The sequence below is a fragment of the Abramis brama genome (assembly GCF_963993115.1).
Source record: "Abramis brama genome assembly, chromosome: 20".
NCBI lineage: Eukaryota > Metazoa > Chordata > Actinopteri > Cypriniformes > Leuciscidae > Abramis > Abramis brama.
Window position 1 is genome coordinate 18,436,073 of NC_139982.1, and position 26,850 is coordinate 18,462,922.

Genomic DNA, 26,850 nt, shown 5'->3' on the forward strand with positions numbered 1-26,850 from the left:
ATTCACTCAAAAGATTTGCCAATCTGACATTACCGCTGTGCTCAACAGGTGGCGCGTGAGCAAGCTCGAGATTGACAACATAAGCGCGTGCGTTCATCCAGTCTCCAGTTCTACAGCGCGACTCGCGCAAGATACGAGCTCGAACCCGGGAATATGCTTCAAATGTCAGCGGAATACAGTAATATAAGAGTTATTTCTTAAAAAAGGTAAGACATCCTTTTTATGACTAATTTACAATATCACATAAATAAACCCTTCTTGTAGTTCAGTGTGTCTTGTAAAACTTGTGAACAATGAAATAGGAGGAGATAATATTGTGTAAATGCAAACGGAACTTTTCTAACGTTCCGGCAAAGTTCTGAAAAAGCGTTCTTCCAGTAGCCTAACATTAATAGAACGTTCGCTTTCATTTTCTCAAAACAGCAGGAAACATGTTATTTAAACATCGTTCATTGAAGGTTTTTATTCCGTTTTTTAACTGTCACTGTTTGTTTCAGAACGTTCAGAGAACATTCAAAAGTAACATTCCCATGATGTTTGCAAAATTATCAAAGGGAATATTCCCTTAAAGTTTGCATAACCAAACATGTTTTTAAAACGTCAATGTTGACAATTAAGATGACATTAAGTTCATAACTTAATGCGAACGTTAGAAAACGTCCTTATGTTTGTTAGCTGGGTATGCAGCTCTTAGTTATAGAATATAACAAACAATTAAAACAGAAGGCTGCGTTCTCTGTACATCTGTGAGGTAAATATTTGATATCAGTATACACTTATATTCTTTACTTTTATAAGGGTTGTCAGCCTGTCAGAACACTAATGCTGCCCGGCATGGTTGGCATTTTTTCCACAGCACTCTCAATTGCACCTGATAATTCTCATGACATTGAAACCCTCATTTTGCTCTAAAGAAAGTAATTTGATCACTTTTAACGACTTGATATGTACGTCAGCTTTGGCATTTCATGCTTCAGGAAGCTAAACTTGAGGTGCCAAGGGTTTTGTTATATTATCACATTGCCATAAACGTCCAAGCAAGGACAATTCTATACGTTCTCTAACATCTTATTGCAAGTGCAGGAATGCAGTGCAGCATGCTGGAACATGTGCTTATGTGTGTGTCTTTTAATTGCAGAGTTGCACCCTACAAATCGACAGAACTTCCCTGAGATTGTGACAGATTTGGCCTGCTGTCCCTTGTTTACTGAGACACAAACATCATCATCAATGAGGACATTAGGAATGGCTGTGTTCAAGCAACAAAAAGTGGAGGATTTCTATGATATTGGTGAAGATCTTGGAAGGTAAGTGATATGATCGGTTGCCTGAGGATGTCTTATAATTGCTTCTAGCTTTTGTTTGTTGTTGACTAGCCGGTGAGCAATGTGAACTCTCCCTGTTACAGGACAGGTTAAAATCTAGGGAGCTAGAATTTGGGTAAGGAAAGGTTTTACCTTATAACTGACAAGCCCTTCTGAATTTTCACATCACTGGACAGTGCATCCAAAGTATTATATCATAAGTGTTATTAAAGGGAGTTCACCCAAAAATGAAAATTCTGTCATCATTTACTCACCCTCATGTTGTTTCAAATTGTTTGCCTTTTTTCATCTGTGGAACACGAAAGAAGATATTTTGAAGATAAGATTATGAGGGCACATGAATTTCAAAACAACAATTATGTGCAAGGATAAATCATTTTTAATAAATACTACAATACTCCATAAAAAAATACATGTCCCTTTTGATTTCATGGTGACTAACTGTTTTTCTTTATACAATGAAAGTCAATGGGGTCCAATTTTGTTGTTTTTTTGGACCCCATTGACATTCAGTGTACGCACAAACAAAACACAAAGACATTTACCAGAATATTTTCCCAGTGTTTCTGGGAGAACAATCGTATTATATTCTTCATATTATAATCGTAGAAAAACTGCACAAAAACGTGAGCCCCCCCCCCCCCCCCCCCCCACACACACACACACACACACACACCCCACACCCCCCCTTCCCTTGGCACCAGTTCTCATTCTTGAGTCATGTTTTGTTCTCTCTTACAAAGCACACTCCTTTTAAAAGCTGCCCCAACAAGCAAGCCAAACACTCTGATTAATGCAAAAAAACCTGTTATAATAACAGCATTTCTACCATTTCAGCAGAAGGAAGTTGCAAATCCATCCAGAAAGGAAGTGCTAAACAGCGTGTTTAACAGTGAACATTCAGGAAAGGTGTAGTCTCACACCCAGGTGACTACCGGGTCTCGCCCCTGGCTATAGGTTGCAGGTGAAAGTCAGTCACCCTTTGGCACTTCTCTGTCAATGGTTTCTCTTATCAAAACTTGAATATGTACAAGAAAGGCCATAAAACTGTTCTCAGGGAAGCTTGGAAAGGCGTCCTCCCGTAATTCGGAAAGGTTGTTCCCTTTTGTCACAGAGGTACTATGAGCAGAAAGACAGATGTTGGTTATTGTTTGCAATATGTAACAGCTCAGCCATCTGCCTGGATGGCTTTGTGTCCCACTCAATGGCACAGTTACTATGACACACCCTGGATTAGATGAGATACCTGACCTCCCCTGCAGGACTGTAACTGAGAACGGGATTGATAGTGCTGTACGTCTACAGGGAGCGACTTGCTTTAAATTAATGAAGGGCCAGTTTTGTGTTTTCAAACCTTTAATGCAATTAGATTTTTAGGCTACCTTTTCTAAAGAACTCACATTTGATATCAACAGTTTGAAGTTTGCATGTTGCTTATCTAACAACATAATTCTCTTAATAAGCTTAAAAATAAATAGCATACTTTACAGACCTATATACCCTTTCACACCAAGAACGATAACCATAAAAATAACTATAACTATATTTGAGTCCACACCAATGGACAATAGTGTTCAGTTTATTATAAGCGCGCTGCAGTTTTGTCCTCTGCCGCTTTAAATGCTCAAGTTGTTAAAGCAGGATGGATTCTGATTGGCTGTTGAAAAATGTTTTTTTCGTTCATCAGCTGGAAGTGAAAGTGTTTCCAACAAAATTGTTCTTCTGTGTCATTAGAATAGGACTTCCCTATTCTCATAGAATTAGAATGATTATTAAAAGTTCATAGGTTTAGTTATCGTCCTTGGTGTTATAGGCCAATCAAAAGAGCCCATCTACAATTCTCTATGATATTCTGGACTCTAGAAATGGCTTGGTTCCCTCCTTCAGTGTGAGTCTATGGGATTTTTTTCATCCGTTTTATCCTCCACTAAGTGAAAAACCTATTCATGGCCAAATTCACATGTTCTTTGCTGAGTATGCATTGCAGAAGAAATGTTAAAAATATATTTATGTTTCACTGAGTATTTTTTAGTATTGAGTATTTTTGTAGTATTTTACCCAATATGTATGCGTGCTGTGCTATGTATTTCTATGCTTATATTAGATTATTGTGTCGTTAGCTTAGCAACATGCTAACTTTGAACTCTGATGATATCAAATGCTAACCAAGATCAAATCTTGGATCCAAGATCCAGATTTTCACATTGTTGTATCTCGACCAAATATTGTCCTATCATAACAAACCATACATCAATTGAACACTTATTTATCCAGCTTTAAAGGTTAAATTAAAGGTCCCGTTCTTCGTGATCCCATGTTTCAAACTTTAGTTAGTGTGTAATGTTGCTGTTAGAGCATAAATAATATCTGTAAAATTATAAAGCTCAAAGTTCAATGCCAAGCGAGATATTTTATTTAACAGAAGTCGCCTACACCGAACGGCCTGTTTGGACTACATCCCTCTACTTCCTTCTTTAATGACGTCACTAGAACCGTTTTTTGACTAACCTCCGCCCACAGGAATGCTCCCTCAACTCTACCGAAATTCGTTTATGTACTTGCGCACTTCTTATAACTTACTGTGTTTACTCAGCTCTTACGGTGATTTTCTGAAGTAAAACTGACGCTTCATCTTTTGTGTGATGTACAATAAACTTTATTAAACTCATCAGTATATGTTTGATCATCATTCGGACCTGGTCCGAAACAGCAGACTTGTAGGCTATTAATAGTGGATACTAGGGATGTGCAAAGCAGCCGGTATTTGTATCTGTATTTGTATTTGTTGAGGGGGGAAAAGTATTTGTATTTGTATTTGTATTCGAGTAAAATTCTAAATAGGTGTAAAAATCCAGTTTTTTTGCATTACACTTCTAATTTACGTTATAGTGTAAGTATTCTTTAATTATATCCATTATAATAATTATGGATATGCAATATTGGTTGATGTTTTCCTTAAATCCAGCAATGAACATGTAACAACAAATGTCATTAAAAAAAACAACAACAACATAACAGCCATTACCTACGTTAACGTTACTCTGTCAACACACAGCCTTGTCTAAATTACCGAGCTAACAGAGCTACTAGTGTTGTCACAGTACCAAAATTGCAGTATTCGGTACCAATACCAGTGAAAATCCACGGTTCTCGGTACCAATTTCGGTACCAAAGCTTAATTTAGATTAAATTTGCATATATTAAAGTGTATATCACGGTTACAAAGATGGAAACTGTAGTATTAAAAACACTTTACAATAAGATTCCATTTGTTAGATAACATTAGATAAAATGACGTAACAATAAACAATAGTTATATACTGTCGCAATTATTCTCCTTGGGGTTAATTTAAAAATACATTTTTTAAATCAAAAGTTAACATTATTTACGTTAACATTATTTAATGCACAATGAATGAAGTGAACAAACATGACCAATCAAGCGTTTGTATTAAATAACATTCACAAACATTAATTAATGTTGTAAAAATATATTGTTTACTCAATGTGTTGATGTTAGACAATGCATTAAGTAATGTCAATGAATGGTATCTTATTGTAGTGTTACCAAACTACACAGGAGATAAAACGTGTTTTATTTGACCTGACTGTACTTTTATTTAATCCAAAACTGCATTCATATTTCATTTTAAAAGGGCTTTTTAAACCTGCTTAGAGCTATCCAGCCAAGAATAAGCTGATATAACATGATATAACGGACTGATATAACATAATGACGGCTTTTTATTTCATTTCTCATCTCCATAAATATAAAGCTAATGCAAGGGCTAGAAATCAATAAATTCTTTGCTGATACTTCCTCGTCATCATGGAGAGCGCAGTTCGCACCGCTTTCTCCTTTTCACAAGCGCTTGCTCTCTCGTGGCGTCTGTCGTTGCTATGCAACCGCGCCGCTCATTTGAAATCTGCACGCGCAAAAAACGCGCTATGTGAACGGCCCCGTATGACAACGTGACATTAGCCTAATCCAAAATATTTCCATATGTGGCTCTTTCCTCCTTTCTTATCAACAAGTGGATTTACAGCCACCACATCAGCAGCACCGCCGGTCAGGAAACGCAGCTTTTTGAAATAAAGTTTTTCTTGTTCCCGAATACAAATATTTTTGAAGTATTTGTTCGAAATAAGTATTCGTACAAAAACACATTATTTGTGCCTTTCCGAATACCGTATTTGGGTTCGGCTCCACCCCTAGTGGATACATACAAGCAGATGACAAATACGTTATAATAACCGTAATTAAACTACTAAATTATACCTGTTCCATCTCTATACAGCACTCTGACTCTGTAGGCATTATTGTCCGACTCGAAATGAACACCGTTACTGAGAGTTTCTGATATTATCATCATTCCGTGAGATGAAATTGTCCTGAGAGACTGAGCGCGAGCTCATGAAGCTCCGCCCCCTGGGTCGTCCAGCAGCAGCTTATTTGCATTTAAAGGGCACACACTAAAAAAGTGCGTTTTTCTGAGCCCCAAAAAATGACAATTTAAACATGCTGTAAAAAATGATCTGTTGGGTATTTTGAGCTGAAACTTCACATACACACTCTGTGGACATCAGAGACTTATTTTACATCTTGTGAAAAGGGGCATAATACGGGACCTTTAAATCTCAATTTCATAAAATTGACCCATGTGACACGTTTTGTGGTCCAGGGTCACAAATATGAGCCAATAGTCATTTTTACAGCAGAGAAGATACAATAATACAACATTTTGTAGTGATGACTACAGCAAAACGTACAAAAGCTAAAGGTTGTTAGCTTGTTAGCAATGTGTGTTAATATCAAATAGGTCCTATCCTAGAAAATGTTAGTTCTCTTTGCAATGTTTTAGTTTTCTTGTTTCAAAATGATACCCCCATTCCCAAAGACATGTCATGGAGTGTCAGTTGCGTTTGAGGCGGAAATTCTCACGCACACAGACACGTATCTTGCGTGTGAAAGAGGAAATAGCTCATATGTGGTTTCACAGAGCTAGTGTGTGATGATCTGTAACACATTAGCAGCTACAAACATGTCAGAAGAGGACAGCGAGAGAGAGACTGAAGGGGAAAATAAAGACACTTTAAATGCAAAGAGTTGTTCACACTCACAAACTCCCACCAGCCGTCGTGTTCTGTGTGGGTTGGAGGAGACTGGCTGTCACACCACCGCATGAATCACCTGCTTCAAAGGCTGACGATGTGGGACAAATGAGACCCTTTTACACAACCATTTTGTTCCTTGGAGGTGGGGGGCTTGTTGCTGACGTGCTTTATTCAGAGATGATAGGAATCTACGTAATGGACAGATGACAGTGTACAAATTGGCTATATTTGTCTTAGCCACTGGACATGTTTGTTACATCAAATTTTATTTAAAATGAGATGAAATTTGAGATGGTAAAGTAAATCCAACATTTGTGTAGCGTAGTTGGCATGTATTGAGACTACGTTAACAATATGACACGACTTAAAAGGAATAGTTCACCCAAAATAAATATTTACTCATCATTTACTCACCCTCATGTCGTTCCAAAGCCATAATACTTTCATTCATTTTCCGAACACAAATGAAGATATTTTTAAAGCAATCTGAGAGATTTCTGTCCCTCCATTGAAAGTCTACGCATTGACGCTTCAAAACATTCATAAAGATATCGTAAAATAAATTCATATGAACTGAAGTGGTTCAATCCAAGTCTTTTGAAGAGATGATATCACTTTATATGATGTACAGATTTAATTTAGGCTTTTATTCACATATAAACTTTGATCAGCACACAGGAATGGTCAATGGAAGCACAAGCATGCTTGCTTGATGCGCGAGAACCAATAAGGTTTGTTTCCACGCGTCAAGCAAGTATGGTTGAGCTTCCGTTTTCCATATTTGTGTGCTGATCAATGTTTATATGTGAATAAAACCTAGATTAAATATGTTCATCATATTCAATAATTAAATCAATAATAATTATTTAAAAATTCTAGATATTTCTTACTCACAATTGATTATTGATGTCAAGGTTGTAGATTGTGTTACCCAAGTATTTTAATATGATGTTTCGTCCACATTTCAAAAATCTTGTTGTTTTTTTTAGACAATGGAACCAGTTCTGAAGAAGAACCGGTTGTCCCTTGCATCTTTGTTATTACTGTCATGTATTTTAGCGGGGCGAAACATATTGTGTAACCACTCATAGCTTCAAAATAGTACAATCGTGTTTTACTGAGTAATTCAGCTCTCATAACTTATGTCAGAAAACTTCTAATATTTATATGAATATTTCAATTAAATTAATTACTAAAAACTACACAAATTTGACCTTATAATGCTGTTATACTCAATATTGCAAAGGTTTACGTCCACTGGAAACGGGACATGTATTTAACATTCGACAGCCACATAATGGCCTCATTCATGAAGCGACAGTTTACATAAGAATGGTTTTATGAGTGATTTACACAAGAAGAAAATGTTTGTGTTTCATGAATAAAGCCCATTTACCAGATTGTATTTCTGTTGCGCACAGCCTCACTTTCAACTTTTGAATCAAATGATATAATGTGTCTAAAGGTCTATTAGATTTGGATTCATGTAATCCAGTCAGTCTATATTGTGTAGTAGTGGTGCAGATACCAGTTCCAGCTAGTTTGTTAGTCGATAGGTAAGATAGAGGAAGAGTAACCCATAAACATAGTGATCGTGTTATATTGCTTAACTGTTTTTTTGAGTCAGAGGGGTTTGGCAAATCTGTCACTTTCATAAGCAAATCTATTTTTGGTTAAAGCATTCAGTTTATAAATTGGACAGGTGCTACTGAGCTCAGTAGACGGATGATGCTGGATGGTCCTCCATGAACAGCATTTAACATTTTTAAATTTAGCTAGACTTGTTTTATGCAATCTTCCCCTTCACTGTCTTGAGGTTAAGCAATACGAGGAAGTGATGAAAGCAATTGAAGAAAGACGAAGAGAATTGGTGCAGTTTTCATTATCTGTTTGGTAATGTCCTGTGTATTTTGACAGGTCTCTGCTACAATACTATAGATGCCATGTTGTAAATATACAGTATGTATCTTTTTTAAGAGATCATGCAAACCATCTCCATAGCAACAGACTATACGCACAGCATTTGATTTGTGAGTTTTCCCCCCATAACAGCATACCATATGATTCTGGGCTGTATTTTTACTGGCTGCATAATCTGTGAGTCATTATACATGTATGCTCTATATACAGGGCTGTCGTCATGAGGACAACCAGGTGATAAGAGTTAATGTCAATAATGTCCCTACCAATAAATCTGTTGTTCCAGGCCCCCGTTAATTTAATTATTATATAAATAGAGAATAATCTCAAACTTTTCTGCCATGTCAGAGTGATTTATGAGTCATAGAGTGAACACTGCAATGACTAATACTACAAGTAATCGTGCTGCACACTTTATAACACTCTAGTCAAGACATTTTTTACTCATATTTCAGCAAGTGATTGTTGATTGTTCAAGTGATGAAACAATTGAAATCACTGTTTTCTAATTGAATATATTCTAAAATGTAATTTGTTCCTGTGATGCGAAGCTGAATTTTCAGCATCATTACTCCAGTCTTCAGTCACATGATACTTCAGAAATCATTCTAATATAATGATTTGGTGCTCAAGAAACATTTCTTGTTATGTTTATACAAATATTTTAAGAATGACTATGAATAATTTGTACAGAAATTGGTTTGGCTTGTTTTTTTGAATGAGACCCATTAGGCATACAGCACTGTACCATACTTCTGTTGCTCAATGTTTGCATCAAATATTGTCTACTTGTCTATTTCCATTATAAAGCTCTGAATTAGAAGAATCCATTATTTTTCTAAGCTCAAGGCCGGATGTGTAGGTGTCTGACCCTGATCAGGGGTATCTGGGTAAAGTTGGCTATTTTAAGCAAGCTAAAACAGGCTCCCAGTGGAATTATAGTGAATATTTGTGTATGTCAAAGTTTGATAAAAAAAAAAAAAATAGCAAAGGAGTTGGAGGAACGGGGATCTGTCGAAACATCAACGCACATTCCTTGCATTCTTCCCCCCACTGCTCTTTTGCCTCATGCAGCACAAACAAGATGCTTTGGTGAAGAATCTGTTAATGTTTTCTCCGCAATAAAAATCATCTGTCCAAAGTGTTGAAAAGGAAGTATTCGGCAGCTGTGAAGCGAAGGAGTTGAAAAGCTGTTATGATAGATTGTGTGGGAGGGTTGACAGTCTGTGTTCACTTTGAGGGGAACTCGCTGGCAGGATTTAAAAGAAATGACATCCATGAGGCAATAATAGTTTATTGTTTATACATGTAATTAATACTTCCGGTCCTGTATGCTGATTGCTTAAAGAAATATGCACTTATTCCCTTGTGATGGAATAAAAACACACACTCTGTTGTTTTAAACTTTCTATTTAACTGAGACCGATAAAGAATGCGTTAACATCTGTTCCATCCTTTCGTCAAAGCAGAGGACCCAGTTTTTCATATATACACACCTGGATACAATGAAACTCAGTGTTATAATGTCCCCTCAGGCCATCATGGACATGCATTTGAATATTGCACTGGCGCCATTGGGTCAAGTGAGGCCCTCCGGCTAATAACCAGCAGCTGTTGGGAGTGGAAAGTCCACTGAGACCTCCAGCCGTCAAAAACACAAGCGGGCTTAGAACAGAGACTAGTGGCACGCCTGTTAGTGCTATGGGATGCCTTTCTTCTCCCTCAGCTTTTCTGCAAATTGCACCTCCGACAAAGCATTTAACACATTTAACACAGCATTTTTTTTTCTGCACAAGGCTTTTTGAATGTCAGGATCAGTTTGTGAAGTGTTTGTTTGGTTTGAAAGAATGAGTTAGTCCTTATCAGGAAGTGTTACAGTAACATAAAGTAAAGACATAAGTAGTAATGGCAAAATCCAGTCATTTTAATAGGAATCCACGCTATTGGAAATTTCGTTTGAGGGTTCAAGTTGTACATTGGAGTTTTTTTTGTTTTTTTCTTCAATTGTGCAATTTTTTTTTTTGAATGTTTACATGCAAAAAAAAATCCAATATTAATCTGAATATGGTCCTATTCCGATTATATAAGCATTCTGTAAATACATTTACAACCAAAACCAGATTAAGCCAATATTCCAGTTTCTAGAAATCTGCATAAAACGGCTGGAATATGTATTAATCAGATTTTTGGGTCTTAAAACACCTTATTCAGAATATCCCCCATAACTGAATATTCATTTACAACTGCATATGTCCAAACAAAGGTAATTTTGGCACAGCTCGAACATTCAAGAATAAAGTTATACTTTTATCCAGAACAACATGAGAAAATGATGTGCTTTGAGTAAATTCCTCTTTGATCCGCTTCCTGCATCGTCATGTGTTTTGACTTGAAAGCCAAGCGGCTATAAATGACATTATTGTGGCCTGTAGAGGTGAAATATGCCTCTAATGTGATAAATGGACAGAAAACTTGAGATGCTGAGTTGTTATGGTCTAGGTTTGCATTCTCCCGTGGCTCTGGGAGAGACCGGTCATCCCTCGGGATACACATTCCTGTTGGGTCTGTTTTGGTTTTCCACGGCTGTGATGTGTGTGTATGTGAACGAGGGAAACCTCTTATCGTATAGGCCCCTCTGAGCTCTCTGCGGACAGCCCGACCCTTTTTCCAGGCGGAGGCCTCACAGTGTTTGGCGTCCTTGTATTTCAGTGGGTTATAGGTTGTTAAACAAACATAGTTATCGATGTGGCCAGTAGTCCCTGCTGATTTAGCAATCAAACTTATTTGGTTATTTGCCAAAGGCACTGAGCTGTAATGCAATTCTTCTCTTGATTTTATTACATGAACAGTAAACCGCATTAGACACAGTGAGGAAAATGTCCTCTGAGTGAAATAAAAGTGTTTTTTTGTTTTTTTATCAGTGTTTCTTGTCCCAGCGTACACATCTCTCTGTCTTTATAATGTCTGTGATTTTGCAATAAAACAATCAGAATGGTGATGTGAACTCCCCCTGTCCTTCAGGCTGTGTGCTTCCTGGAAACAAATAAAATCTGCTATTACTGTGGTGAAGGAAGGAATAGAAACAAAAACTGGGTTGTGAATCAATGGGTGAACCTTACAAAACACATCTGAATCATAATTCATATATAAATGTATACATTTTTACACCTTAAAAACAAAATTTAAATGTTATATATATATATATTACACCTTTTTAAAACATTCAAATTTTTTACATTTTGGAATTTTGATGACAATTAAGCCATAATTTTCCTCTCGAAATCTAACCTTAATGCATCTAGAAATTTAACTTTTTGTAGTTTTGTAATTAAACTCTGATGATTTTTCATTTAATTCTCATGCAGTACACTATTTTTATGTCGTCTATAACTTTTTACTGAAATCATCATGATTTAATGCAGTACACTAAATAGCACCATCATGTATAAATATTTACAATTTAAATAATATTTTTTCTCAGACTAATGACATTTTCTTACAGTATGGCAATGAGAATTATGGGGAAAATGTGCTTAATTGTCAAAAATAATATCACTATGGGGTTCTAAAAAGGTTTCTTCAGTGTTCATTTTTTTTTTTTTTTATAATAGATTTTTGGGTGAAATGTGACCTGGACATGTTCTTGAGAGGTTTAATGACATTCCCCAAAATGTGTTTATTTATTTATAGTTTATTTGGTAGGGACAGATACACTGAACATATCTCCTCGAAGCAATCCCATGTCAGTATCATAGTGTTTATAAGAGTGTCCCTAGAAGAGCTTTTTATATTAAATATTACACTAGATGGATAAATGAAAAATTAAACAATAAACAGTGAATACATTAAAAGGTCCAAAAAAACAAACAGCACAAATAACACATGACCCTCTCTTGGGACGACATAAAATGTGTAGCCCCCCAATCTGTACCAACAGGTAGAAGAGGAGAAGGGTGACATCTAAAAGAGACACACATATACTATGTCCACAGCCTATCGCAGCCTTTATAGAACCTCTCAGTGAGGCTTTTCATATGAAACACAGGAAGTAACTGGCTATCATGGTCTATCAATCATGATCAAGAATAGCACGTGACAAATAGAACTTTAGTCTGCAGCATCATATTTTTAAATACTTCCAATGTGAGATCAGAGAAAAGGGAACAGAAACACAGAAGTACTTAGAAGAATCAAAGACATAGAGAGTTGTTTACATGGTGTTCTTATCTATCTATCTATCTATCTATCTATCTATCTATCTATATATATATATATATATATATATATATATATATACTGTATACTTTAACATCAAAGAATGCTACTGAAACAGAGTCCATATTTACAAAGTCTGCTGTGATCTGCTGGAAGACATTCCTGCAGATGACATGTTTAGAAACCTTGCGAAACATCCCGCACATTTCACAGAGAAGACATCATCCCTCGTTTTTCTTTCCCCCCTCATCCTGTTGTCAGTTTCCCCCTAATCCCGCCTCTCTGCTCTGTCCTTCTGTGGTGGTACAGGCCGTCTGTCACGAGCACCAGAGGAGTTGGACAGTATTTCCCGGTCACAGCTGATAATGTTCCAGGCCAAATGTACATCTGAAGACGTGAGGCATGATGTCAAGAACGGCCAGCTGAGTCAGTGTAGATGCTGTCCGTCTAGATCTGTGGAGTGATAGGCACACGCTAGATATAGTCGTGACTCAGAGACGCTTCCTAAATCTGCTCGCGTCATGTGCTGCCCCTCCATGTGCATCAGGAGTCAGTTTCTGTATTAAAGGTGCAGTAAGCGGTAATCAACCCAAATAAACTCAACCCTCTTCATTGCTCCGCCCCCCAAAATGTCATGCATGATGTATGTCTCTTTATTATAGCTGAAGTGAAGCAAAATAATTTCTCTGACCTTTTCTCTTTTGTAATGTCTCTCAGCCATCTCTCTTTCTACAGTCTTTCTTCAGATCTCCCTCTTGCTCACTCTCTCTCATGGGTGGACACGCCCCCTACTGCTGATTGGCTACAAGTGTGTTCTGCTGCTCACTCTGATCCACTTTCAACAGCGTTTCTCAGGAATAATTTACTGCGATTATTAAAGGAGTTTCAAACTTCAAGGGCACCATTTTCCACCCTCTCTGTTGTTTTTGCTGCTATTTCTATTTATGTAAATGACCTCTGTTATGACTGGCTAATCATACCCCCCCCCTGCCAAGTTGCTGTATACTGTGTAAACCACACTGTAAAAAAATTTGATCAACAAGTTATGACAACATATGTTTTACATTGCTTTAACTTAAAATACTCAAAATAAGTTAAGCAATTTTCAACTACTTTTATAAGCCATACAAGATTTATCTAATTTAATGTGATTTAAGTTGAAATGGCTTAAATATCCAAGTTGACTCTGCTTAAAAAAATTTAAGGCAGCAAATTTATTTTACAGTGCATCATACAAAAGTTTTGGGTAAGACATTTTCATGACAATTAGGCACATTTTCCTATCAAATTCTCATTAGTGTAATGCATCCGAACATTTTACTTTTGAGTAGTTTTGTAATTCCCATCATTCCCAGTGATGATTTTTCAATTGATGATTTTTCATTTACTTTTATTAAGCAAAGACGCATTCAATTGATCAAATGTCACAGTAAAGACATTTATAATGTTACAAAAGATTTCTATTTCACATATTAACTTTTCTTTTAAAGTGTCTGTCAATCAAAATTTCATGAAAAAAAAAATGTATCATGGTTTCCACAAAAACAGTTTTCAACTATTTTCTTTAGCAGCAAATCAGCATATTAGAATCATTTCTGAAGGATCATGACATTATGTCTATTATGTCTATTATGATTATTGGAGTACGTCTGCAGAATGTGATAAATTGAGAAATAATTCAAAAGAGAAATAAAGGTCCTGTTTTCTATTATACAACCCTCTTTAAAAACTTTTACTTTCGTCCTGGATGTTGCTAAATCTGGAATCATTATCAGTAGTGGTGCATCCCTAATTTCTCCTTTAATTGATCTTTTCTGCCCGCAGTCTACACAAACCAATAGATAACATGAGCAGCAGACATATTTCATCTGTCGGGACTGGGGAGATATTGTTTGAAATGTTCAAAGCATGTGTGAGGAAGCAAAAGCGTCTTTGACACAGAAGCGGTGGGTGGGTGGCATTCCTCTTCTCTCTCTCTCTCTCTCTTTTCTCTGAGAGTGTTTTCCTCCCACACCGTGACCCCAGTTGGTGCGCGCTTCCCTGCGGCAGGATTTCCTCTTAGGCTCTTGCTATGCAAGAAATGTTCTGTTCCGAGATTCTATAGGGAGCATATCCTTGCAGACATATTGCAGCATTAAGGATCCAACGCATAACGGATTGTTCAGTACAATAGCGCAAACCCAGTGGGTTTCACAGGCTAAGAGCAAAGCTATGCCAAGTTACTGAATACTGAACGTGGGCAGTCATATGTTAATGTACTTTGTGATGTCAGTAACTCTTGCAAAAGAGTCTCTGTTATTAAACTGGAAAATGTGGTGCTATATGCATGTGATGCAGCTAAATAGAGCTTATAGAGATCATTATTAGACTGACACTAATTTGGCTCCAGTTAAGTATTTTCTCTTGTTTCTAATTCTGCTACCAGTGTCATTTCAAGCATTTCTGCTTACATTTAAGGAAATTAAGCATCTAAATCTTTTATTGAAAATATTCCCAGCAATGTCTCAGTGGCATGTGGTCGACTTTTGCAATGGAGGTAAAAGTTTGGTTGTTTTAGTCCAGTGTAAATTCATGTTCAAGTTTGTTTATATTAACATACTATTTCTTAAATCATATAAAAGTCTCATCAGGTTTTTAATTTTTAAAACACCACAAAGGTGCACATTTGAATTTAACCAAATTGTGTGGTGCTTAAAAAAACCAGCTTACAGATCAGATAAAGATTTGTGTTTTAATTTGATGTTGATTCAGATATACCAGAAGGTCACACGTTAGGCTTCATCCGAAATTGCATACTTCCCTATGTGAAAAAATATATATGTCTGGATTCCATTCATACTACACACATTCATACTAAAACATATTTTTTTAGCGGTCGTGACGTGATAACTTGTTACATTATATATTAAGTACCTACTCAAAGGAGTATGCGGTTTCAGATGCAGCCTGAGTCTGTCCATTTCCACAAGTTTGACCTCTTTGCACACCCCTTTAGCAACTTTTTCTTCTTCAAAATAGCAAATGGTGACAAATCTAGTGACTTTTTAGACTGCTGGTTAAGATTTAGTCAATCGCTATATCATACTCGTTCCGTTGTCTGACAGAAAATATGTAAAGGAGAACAGCTTTATTGGACATTTGACTATATATTAAAATACAGTATGTGAGCACGGATTAGTATATGAATAACAGGATATGGTTATTAACCATATCCTGAGGAGATGAATGTTAGAAGTGATTACTCAGATCATTCATCATCTGGCTTATTGTGCAGAAGAACTAAATGCTCTTTCTCTCTCTCTCTCTCTCTCCCCCTTTCTTTTACTCAGTGGGCAGTTTGCTATTGTGAAGCGCTGTAAGGAGAAGAGTACAGGTGTGGACTACGCTGCAAAGTTCATAAAAAAGCGTCAGAATCGGGCAAGCCGGAGAGGCGTTCGGCGAGAGGATATCGAGAGAGAAGTGGATATCCTCCAGGATCTCCAACACCCCAACATCATCTCGCTGCATGACGTTTACGAGAACCGCACTGATGTGGTGCTCATCTTGGAGCTGTAAGTGAGAACACGTCCTCCCACGCTGTTTGTGAAGAGCTACAATTACCCACTAGCACAGCTGTCCTCACTGTATAGCTCTTAAAGGGGCCATATCCAAAACCCTTTTATCGGTTTATTTTTTCCCTGTCCCTTAGCCAAATTCAAGGTTTTATGCCAAAAAAAAGACATTTAATTTAAGGCCCTGTTTACAACTGCTATTAAGATGCGCTTTGGTTGATCGGATCACAAGTGGACGACGTTAAATTCAGGTGTAAACAGGGTCTAAAACGTTTTGAGCTTGTCCACTTTCGAACACTTCTAGAGGTAGTCGAAAGCGCATATGACCGGATAGCTTTCGTAGTGTAGAAGCTCATGTGGTCGAATGCATTCAAACAGCCACAAAAGACCATCTACTCTCCACCTACTGAACTGATGCGTAAACATTATAGGAAGCTCGCTAGCCAGACGGGATTTAAACTTTGGCTGGAGACCCAAGTTTGATTTGAAGGTAACACACACTCACAGCATTCGGCATGGTCTTGCGTCTTTCAGAGCAGAAACAAAAGCTGCTGCTCTCCGTATGTTTTTCCGTCATCTCCGGGCGCGTTCATATGTAAATATTTTGTCCATTAGATCAAAAGATCTGAAAAAAAAACATACATACACAGACCCTCCCCTTGAAGAAATCAGGACAGAAGTGGATTAAAACACCAATTTGTAAACGCGTATGTGTCTCCCTCGTCTACCTGTGAACTGATTGACCATATCGCATCTTAATACCAGGTGTAAACAGCGTCCGAAAGATTAGGCAGCTGACTTGTTGCCTCATTGCCCTATGACTTTGCAGGCAGCGTTTGTGCAGGAAGGTTCCTCATGAAACTGATTCCGGACCGACTTCTGAAGCAGCGTAACGATTTAATGATCTACAACAAAATAGCAAGCAAATATTTAATTACTACAATGCTAATGTCTCACTAGAAATGACATCAAAAGTGGAAAACGTTGAAAAACCGACCACCAACCACAACTTTCAGATGCTATATTTATTATTTTGAGCTCAACTGTCACAGAATGGAAAGCACAGGATTGTGGTATATCAAAGATAGTGAAGATACATCTATGCTGCCCTCAAAAAGATTAAGATTAAGGTATTTCAATAGACAGGATGCGGTACAATCATTGGATTCTGATGTGCATTGAGCTTTCAGACACATCCTTAGTTTTACATGACCAATTTCATATTTTCTCTAACCCTTAGAATTCAGAAGGGTGTTTTTGTTACTTCACACTCAAGATTTCTGAATGTAAATGAAAAATCCAGGAAAATATTAGCTGAATTTAAAGGCCATTTGTGGAAATGTGACAGGAAACCCATTACAACTCTAACAAACAGGGCTGTACCTTCAAATGAATGTGAGCTACTGCTTGATTTCAAGTGCCTGTTCTCAAATGACATTCCTCTTTAGTTGACTAATGCCTGCCGCTCTCGTCCAAGAGCACATAATTTATCTTACTCACTTATTTAACTTTAGTCTCTTTAGCCTTTCTCAAAAGAACGCTTACCATCTAGTCCTGAGCTATAACGGCTGCTTCAAGTACCATTTTAATCAACAAACGCCTGATTGATTGAGTCAGGTACATTAGTCGGCAAAAACATCGGCTGCATGATGTAGTTTGAATCCCATTCTACATATTCTCCATCCTACACAGTACAGTATGTGACATTTGGATTGGTATGTCCCAAATCATTGTGCATTGTAAATATTATGCCAAAGGTGCAAAGATGACATAGTACTTCTATATATTATGTATTTCTATTGGATTTTCATCAATGCATCAGTTTGGCTTATATGTTTGGCTAATATTTTTATACTTTTTTGTCTAATATTACCCATGACCCCTTGCGCTATGGAAGAAGAGGAGTTTAAACTACCATGCTACCCATATTTTAATGTATGAACCTTAAATTTAAGTTATAAAGGATTTGATATAATATTTTATATATTTATATTTAAGTTTTTAATTAATATATTTAAGTTATTTAAGGATTTATATATTCACACAATCACACAATTATATATTGGTTAATGCATAAAATATGTATTTTATACATTATATAATAGTGCATTTATGTAATAACATATATATATATATATATATATATATATATATATATATATATATATATTGATATATTGATATAGTTGATATTTCACTGGTTTTGGCCATTCTTCTGTTAGACTGTCTCACAAATGAATTAGGTTGAATAGCTGTCAGCTGTTAAATTTAAGTACACAATTAGATAATACCAATTTAGGTCAACCAATTACCAAGCAATGCTTAATTTTGTTCAGTCTGTGATGTAAAAAGGTCGCATTAGCTATTAAAGAAAAAACACTTGGTAAAACATGGTCAGGTCAAATTGTCTGAATAATTTTTGGTACCAAATTTTTATAAAGTTTACCTGTGGTCCACTGTATCAAGAATTTTTGGGTATAATATGTCACAGTTTCCTTTATTTTGCTATCATCACTTACATAAATGAACTATAGTGTTGTGCACCCACTAGTAAAAAAAATATATTAAAAATTACATCTGGTGGAATTTTTGGTTTGACTGTATGCAAATAACTTATCATATCACTACTATATATATATTGGTAAAAGGTTATGTCCCAAAACTGGCATACTGTTGTTTACGTACTCAAATACAGTATATTAACATTGCCAGTAATCATTATTGACTGTTCCCTTACGTCATTTTAAAGAGAACTATTTGCCACTCTCGTGGTCTGGAGGCCAGTGTGTTTGTCATTCTCTGAATGTGTAGGGAAAGCTGTAGTAAATGTCAGAGCTGTAGAGTTTCTGGGAGGCCCGGCTCAGGTTTTCACTGCCTGGGATGTGTGCATGGGAGCGTGGAAGCTCAATTAGGACTAATTGTGGCCTGAATCCAATCTGAACGGTGGCTGAATGGACTGTCTGTGACAGTCAGCTGCTCTGCATTTTAAGTGAAGAGCATCGTTATGGGTGCACTGATCAGACCTTGTAGTGTACAAATTCAGCTAAGCTGATATACTACCATATTAAAATGTCTGTGAGTGTTTGAGAAAGAGATTTCTGCAGAGCTATGATAAAGTGGTTTGATGCTAGTGATAAAATGAGCTGTGCTAAGCTGTTTAAGTTCTGCTGTGGTTAACTGTCACAGAGGAAGTTTACTAGTCTCATTTTATTGAGATGAACATCTCTGTATGTGTGAGATAAACTTTTCTTGGTGTGTCAAGTCAAGTTATCTTTATTTGTATAGCGCTTTTTACAACACAGATTGTTTCAAAGCAGCTTTACACAGTGAAAACAGGAAAATAATGCAACTGAGTTTGTTTCGGCTATACATCAAATAGCGTCATAGTCCAGCTTAAGTTAGTTCAGTGATGGTTCATTTTTGTTGTAAAAAGGTTATTAATTTAGTTCATTTATATATACATATATAGCCGCTCTGGAGAAAACAGTGATGTCATAGCTTATGACAACTTAGCACAGCCCCAGTTTTCATATAATGGTGTCAATGCAGTCAGATCAATAATATTGTTGAATATTAAGTGTCCCCAACTAAGCAAGCCAAAAGCCAAAGCCGACAAAGGTGGTGCTCAGTTTATACTCAGTTAGGAGGGTATTTTTGTTTAGACTTATAAATTGTTTTAACAATGGTTGTAGGTTTGAGATTATTTTTCCCTCAACTAACATAATTAAACTAACATAATTACATTGAAATATACAAATGATGTACAATTTTAGAAATGCAAAACTGCAACAGGAATGGATGGATGGATGGATGGATGGATGGATGGATGGATGGATAAATGGTTAGCATGGTATATGGGTAACCCACTTCTAACCACCTGACTCTTTTTTTTCTCAGTGTTTCAGGAGGTGAGCTCTTCGACTTCCTGGCTCAGAAGGAGTCTCTGAGTGAAGAGGAAGCCACAGAATTCATCAAACAGATTCTCAATGGAGTTCAGTACCTGCACTCCAAGAAAATTGCACATTTTGACCTGAAGGTACAAAACAAATTTTGGCCACGGCTGTCTTGGAGATCTTAAGTCGGTCGTATAGTTTCCTATAAATGGCTTGGTTGTGGAGGCAAGAAATAGCTATAATGGTTGCCATGGCAACAGTATAGCTCTTCCTCAAGCAGAGGTGAATTGGCCTTTACTGAAGAACAATCGGGTCTGTTGCATGGCAACACCTGAAACTTTGCATGACAAAATAGCTATTCACTTTTCTAAGACCTGCTATTGTACTGTTTCTTGGGAATGCATACATGACCCCATTTCTGTCAACCATCTGGAAATTCCTTCCTTTCACCATTTCAGCTTATAAACAGCTTCCTCTGCTAATGACAGCTCTAACTAATCACTGTGGCGAACACCGTCCCATCATGGACTGAGAGCGTACGTGTGTTTGAACCCCATTCACATGTGTTCCTCGTCCAGCCTGGCCCAGATCCAGACATTCTAACACAGCAAGGTTATCAGCGGCACATGATGAGACATGTCACCCACGCTGTTCCCTGCGATAATCTCCATCCTGTTTTTCTAAGTGCTACGTCTCCACAGTCGCCAGCACACGCTTGAGCTCTACAAGGGCAGACAGAGACACTCAAAATATATTACTTTGGCAAACTCCCTCTCTTGCTCCAGTCAACACATGCTAACTGCTATCTATGCAAACAAAACATGCCATTCCGTGCAATGCTCACAAAAGAATTGCAATAAAAATAGCTAATTTAGCTAGCAGCAAAATTTCAAGATTTAGGAAGTAGCCAGTGACTAATTATAGTAGATCACTGGATATCGCTTAGCATAAAGGCCTGTTCAGACCGATGCGTAAAACCTAGCAGATGGGCTGAATGAAAATGCAGATTCACTCTTTGACAGTAAATGGCGCTTTTAGAAAAGCAGAATATCCTGGTTACTCTGGGACGCAAATGCTACGTAACTTTATGCTTCTGACACCCACTTGTCATTAGGGTGACCAACTGTCCCGCTTTGCGTTGTACTGCACAGCACTTTCACCCCTTGTCCCGCACGTCGCATATTGAGAAAATGTCCCTTATTTTCATGAGTCTATTGGTTTTTAATTATCAAATTAAGAAAACGTTCATCCGTTCTTTTGCCTTTTTAAAGGGGTCATCGGATGCCCATTTTTCACAAGTTGGTATGATTCTTTAGGGTCTTCATGTAAAGTTTGTAACATACTTTGGTTAAAATTCCTCAATGGTTGTGTAAAACAACACCCTTTTTACCTCCTCAAAAACAGCTCTTTTCACAGCGACCCGTTTCGGTGCATGTCTCTTTAAATGATAATGATCAACTGCAAAGACACATTTATATGCAAACACCATATAAAGTGAATTTTGCATCCGATGACCAAAGCTAGCAGCCAAAGTAGCCAGTGACTAATTGACTTTCTTTTTACATTGACAATCCCTAATTGTACATCCTAAACATGGCACAATTGCTGAGGGAACATAGTGTACGTCCTCCTCCGCACTTGAAGTCAGCTGGATGCCTCTTTTCACCTCTTGGGTGCGTAGAGGCATTAATACAGGAACATAACAGGTGTTGAGTCCCACGCAACGTCCCTCAGAATTACATGAAACATTCAGCCACTTCATCAGCATGCAAACTGCTGAGGTGGAGGTTAACACTGATTAGCCGTAAACACACGACAAATACCATTTATGGACTTGAAAATGGAAAGCTTGTGTATCTCCACTGTTGTTTGAATGATACAAAAACATGGTGCACTAAAGCCTGTATTTTCTGCCAGGCTTAGAAAGGTTAGCAAGACTCATCTTCAATATTAGCTATCAGGCTATAATGTGCTTTGTGAACTCAAGATTTTCCAGTTTCACTTTTTTCTATTAAAGGTCCCGTATTATGCCCCTTTTCACAAGATGTAAAATAAGTCTCTGATGTCCCCAGAGTGTGTATGTGAAGTTTCAGCTCAAAATACCCAACAGATCATTTTTTACAGCATGTTTAAATTGTCATTTTTTGGGGCTCAGAAAAACGCGCTGTTTTAGTGTGTGCCCTTTAAATGCAAATAAGCTGCTGCTGGACGACCCAGGGGGCGGAGCTTCATGAGCTCGCGCTCAGTCTCTCAGGACAATTTCATCTCACGGAATGATGATAATATCAGAAACTCTCAGTAACGGTGTTCATTTCGAGTCGGACAATAATGCCTACAGAGTCAGAGTGCTGTATAGAGATGGAACAGGTATAGTTTAGTAGTTTAATTGCGGTTATTATAACGTATTTGTCATCTGCTTGTATGTATCCATTATTTATTAATAGCCTACAAGTCTGCTGTCTGAATGATGATCAAACATATACTGATGAGTTTAATAAAGTTTATTGTACATCACACAAAAGATGAAGCGTCAGTTTTACTTCAGAAAATCACCGTAAGAGCTGAGTAAACACAGTAAGTTATAAGAAGTGCGCAAGTACATAAACGAATTTCGGTAGAGTTGAGGGAGCATTCCTGTGGGCGGAGGTTAGTCAAAAAACTGTTCTAGTGACGTCATTAAAGAAGGAAGTAGAGGGATGTAGTCCAAACGGGCCGTTCGCTGTAGGCGACTTCTGTTAAATAAAATATCTCGCTTGGCATTGAACTTTGAGCTTTATAATTTTACAGATATTATTTATGCTCTAACAGCAACATTACACACTAACTAAAGTTTGAAACATGGGATCACGAAGAACGGGACCTTTAAATTTTTCACTGTATAGACTGAAGAAAATTGTTTCCCACTTGATTTTAAAATTGAGATGATTTTTTTCTTTATTAAGAAGTATTGATCATGTAAAATTATAATATAGTAGAACAAACTGAATTATGAATGACAGGTTCAGCATTGGACGGTCAGACAGTGACACCCATAATGTCAATGGAAACATAGCTGCCAATTGATTGAAGTTTTTGACTGTTTGGGTGTTTGAAGTTTGGGTGACTGTTTATGGTTTTAAAGGGTAATTTAATTGTTTTTCAGCCTGAGAACATCATGCTGCTGGATAACAACATCCAACTGCCGCGGATCAAGCTTATCGACTTCGGTTTGGCGCATAGGATCAAAGACGGAGTAGAGTTCAAAAACATTTTTGGGACTCCAGAATTTGTTGGTAAGTTCAAAAGTTCATGATGTAAAATGCTAAATGAGTGATTCATTGTCTTGGATGACACTGATGGGTCAGATGCTTCTGAAATTCTCTACCATCTTTGGACATCTTACATTGTTGTTTTGAATCAAATGTAGCTAATGCCTCTAACGTGGTTTATTTTCAGCTCCAGAGATAGTCAACTATGAGCAGCTGGGATTAGAGGCCGACATGTGGTGAGAACTTTTTAGCAGATCACGCTTTGTACTTTACAAACAGCAAGTGTCAAAGCTCGGCTATGGCTTAACCATGTGCTCTCTTCCGTCCCTCTGTTTCCTCCAGGACCATCGGAGTCATCACATACATCCTGTGAGTATGAATGGAAGAATGACATCTAGACATTCCACAGATGATAGACAGATTCCATGGAGTTCCATACACATGGAATGAACAGGTCAAATGCTGAACAGATGTATTGATGAACCACACCAATGAATAATGAATGAGAGGTTCTCATAATGGGCCTTTCACATATCAAACTATAACACCCTTAATGTTACACCCATGCCCATGTGAATTGTGAACATGATCGGATTTACATCTGAACGCACCCAGTATACCAGTTTATACTCAGTTTGTAGGGAATTTTTGTTTAGATTAACAAATCTGACAATAATTTTATAGAATTAAAAATATATATATTTTGTATTATAAATTTAGATCATGCTAAATTTTTATATAGGAGAACAAACAATATCCAATTATATTTTAAAATATAATTTATTCCTGTGATGGCAAAGCTGTATTCACAGTTCACAAGCTCATATATTCACAAGCTCATAGAATTAACAGTTCACAAGCTCATATTGATTGAGAATGATAGAGGTAAACAAATATATCGATATACCAGAAAAGTGAATAATGGATGACAGGTTGAGCCTTGGGCCATCAGACAGCGACACCCAAACTGTATTGTGAACATAATAACAGCACTTAACAGCTGTCTGATGCGTAAACTCCTGCATGTGTTTGGATTCCACTGTTGGATCAGTTTCAGGAATTAATTAACAGGAATTTTCGAATGTGCTTGTACATAGGTCAAGCATTTGTTTTTCTTTTTCAGATTAAGCGGGGCTTCGCCATTCCTGGGCGACTCCAAACAGGAAACTCTTGCAAACATATCAGCTGTTAACTTTGAATTTGATGAGGAGTTCTTCGGCAACACAAGTGAACTGGCCAAAAGCTTCATCAAAGAGCTGCTGGTGAAAGATACAAGGTGAGAGTTCAAATCACGATTCATCCATAAAGAGAAACAACAGTAAAGGCTTCAGTGTGTCTTTGGGGCTTTTTTGGAGAATTGTTTTTTTCTTTTTTTTAGAAGGGCTGTCAATTCAATTTTTTGTGATTAAATCTAATATTTTTGTAGTTAAGTTTGTCTTTGAATATATTTATGCAACAGTGTTTTACTAGTCTCACAAGTACAAAAATAAATAAATATATATAACATGCATTAACATGCTAATTTTGACAGCTTATTTGTCATTAATAGTGTTTAGACAAGTTTGAGCTTCTAATTTTCATTACTGTCAGGTTAATGTTAAATGATGCCTCATACCAGTTCTGTATTATATTCTATGGTGGCATCCTACAGATCTAGTGTTTACTACAGCTAAGTAGACTTTCTATGAGTCAAAGTGAAGTTTCTACCTTCTTTTTGAGCCTTATGGACTCACTTAATTTTGTACAGTCGGTCTCTAGTCCTACACATAATTTAGGCCATACACTGGATCTTGTTTTGTCTCGTGGTTTCTCTGTTCATATCTGTGAAGTATTTGATGCTGGCACTTCTGATCATGTTTGAGCCTGTTATTTTATATGATCAGCCTATCCTTTCTCAGCCTGTACATTACTTTTGTGCCTTTCATGCTACTACTGCTCTTGAATTCTTATTTCAAGTTCCTTTCAAATTCTAATGTCTCTTTGTCATTCTGTATGAACACTGAACAACTGGTTGAAACTTTCAACTCCACTTGAAATGACTTGAGTCTGTTGTTGGAGTCCAGGGCCTAGCTTTACAGTGGTTCGCTTCATACTTAAATGGGAGGACATTCTTTGTAAATATTGGGTCATTTGGGTCACCCTCTGCGCCTATCCATTGTGGTGTTCCACAGGGATCTATTCTTGACCCTCTTTTGTTTTCCCTCTACCTGCTTCCTTTAGGCTCAATATTCCAGAAACATAACATAAATTATCATTGTTACGCTGACGACCTCCAACTATATCTTCCAATCAAACCAGGAAATGACTTTTCATTAGATCATCTCTTCGCATGCCTCAATGAAGTCAAGACCTGGATGACACATAACTCACTGCAATTGAATGAAAACAAAACCAAAATGCTTTTACTAGGTCCTGCTGCTACCAACAACTCCATTAAAACACAGTTAGGTTCCTTAAGTAACAACCTACACAATCATGCAAAATATCTTGGAGTCTATTTTGATCCTCTTCTCAAATTTGACAAGCCAATAGCTTCTTTCAACTCAGAACTGTAGCAAAAGTGCACCAATTTCCTCTCGATTGGATTACTGTAACTCTCTGTACGTTGACCTACCTCAATCTATACTGTCTCGGTTACAGATGGTTCAAAATTCAGCAGCCAGATTGTTAACAGGAACCAAGAAAAGGGATCATATCTCCCCTGTGCTTGCCTCAATGCTTTGGCTACCAATGGAATTTAGAGCCGACTTAAAGATCCTTCTTTTCACATACAAGGCACTGCACAATTCGGCCCCGGATTATATTTGTGATCTTATTATAGGCTATACGCAGCCTCTAGGTCACTAAGATCTTGTGATCAGTTACTTTTATCGGTCCCACATTCTCGTTGTAAAACAAAAGGTGATCGAGCTTTCTCTGTAGTTGCCCCAAAGCTCTGGAACAGTCTACCTTTGAACATCAGGGCCTCTCCATCACTGGATGCTTTTAAATCCAGTTTAAAGACTTATTTTTATTCTCTAGCATTCGAGAGATGCTGTGTACAGTGTGTATTTTAAACAGCTGGTGTTCTACGTTATGTATGTATGTATACATTTTGATTGATTTTGATTCTTGATTTTTATCTCCATTTCTCTTTTTTCTACTCCTTTTTTCTCTTAAATTCTGGAGAACTTTGGATCTACTATGGTTATGTTAAACTTGATTGGACTTGACTTGACTTCTTTTCTTTTTTCTCTCTTTAAGTTGTTCTTTTGCGTTTACCTTCAGTTTTCTTTGTCTTTGTTTTCTTTGCAGAAAGAGGCTTAAGATACAAGACGCACTCAACCACCCCTGGATTAAGGTAACAACTTGAAAATTGAAAGCATATTTATCTACGCTTGTGCAGCTTATGTGAAATGAGAGCTTCTTACTGGCATTATCACATATGCGAGTGTTGAACTTTGCTCTGATGTTTAGAGTGAACTGACCTTGGTTGTACGCACATCATTAACAACGATACATATGGCAAACTTCCTGTAAACGTGCTATATCACATATGCCACGCTCTGAATTGTGCAATTGAAGTAATAGTTCAACCAATAAT

The 26,850-nt window shown here is 37.1% G+C and overlaps 1 protein-coding gene across 1 annotated transcript in view; it reads left to right on the forward strand.

Annotated features, from left to right (window-relative positions):
• The first annotated feature begins 37 nt into the window (after positions 1 to 37).
• Positions 38 to 26,850, forward strand: part of dapk2b (death-associated protein kinase 2b) — a 33,269-nt gene continuing 6,456 nt past the window's right edge. The window contains exons 1-9 of the mRNA XM_084094117.1: positions 38 to 206; positions 1,139 to 1,307; positions 15,905 to 16,126; positions 20,024 to 20,162; positions 23,162 to 23,291; positions 23,455 to 23,503; positions 23,610 to 23,636; positions 24,391 to 24,543; positions 26,562 to 26,607. Of these exons, the coding sequence (XP_083950243.1) occupies positions 1,231 to 1,307; positions 15,905 to 16,126; positions 20,024 to 20,162; positions 23,162 to 23,291; positions 23,455 to 23,503; positions 23,610 to 23,636; positions 24,391 to 24,543; positions 26,562 to 26,607 (843 nt within the window). The 5' untranslated portion in view covers positions 38 to 206; positions 1,139 to 1,230. The remainder of the gene's footprint in view (positions 207 to 1,138; positions 1,308 to 15,904; positions 16,127 to 20,023; positions 20,163 to 23,161; positions 23,292 to 23,454; positions 23,504 to 23,609; positions 23,637 to 24,390; positions 24,544 to 26,561; positions 26,608 to 26,850) is intronic.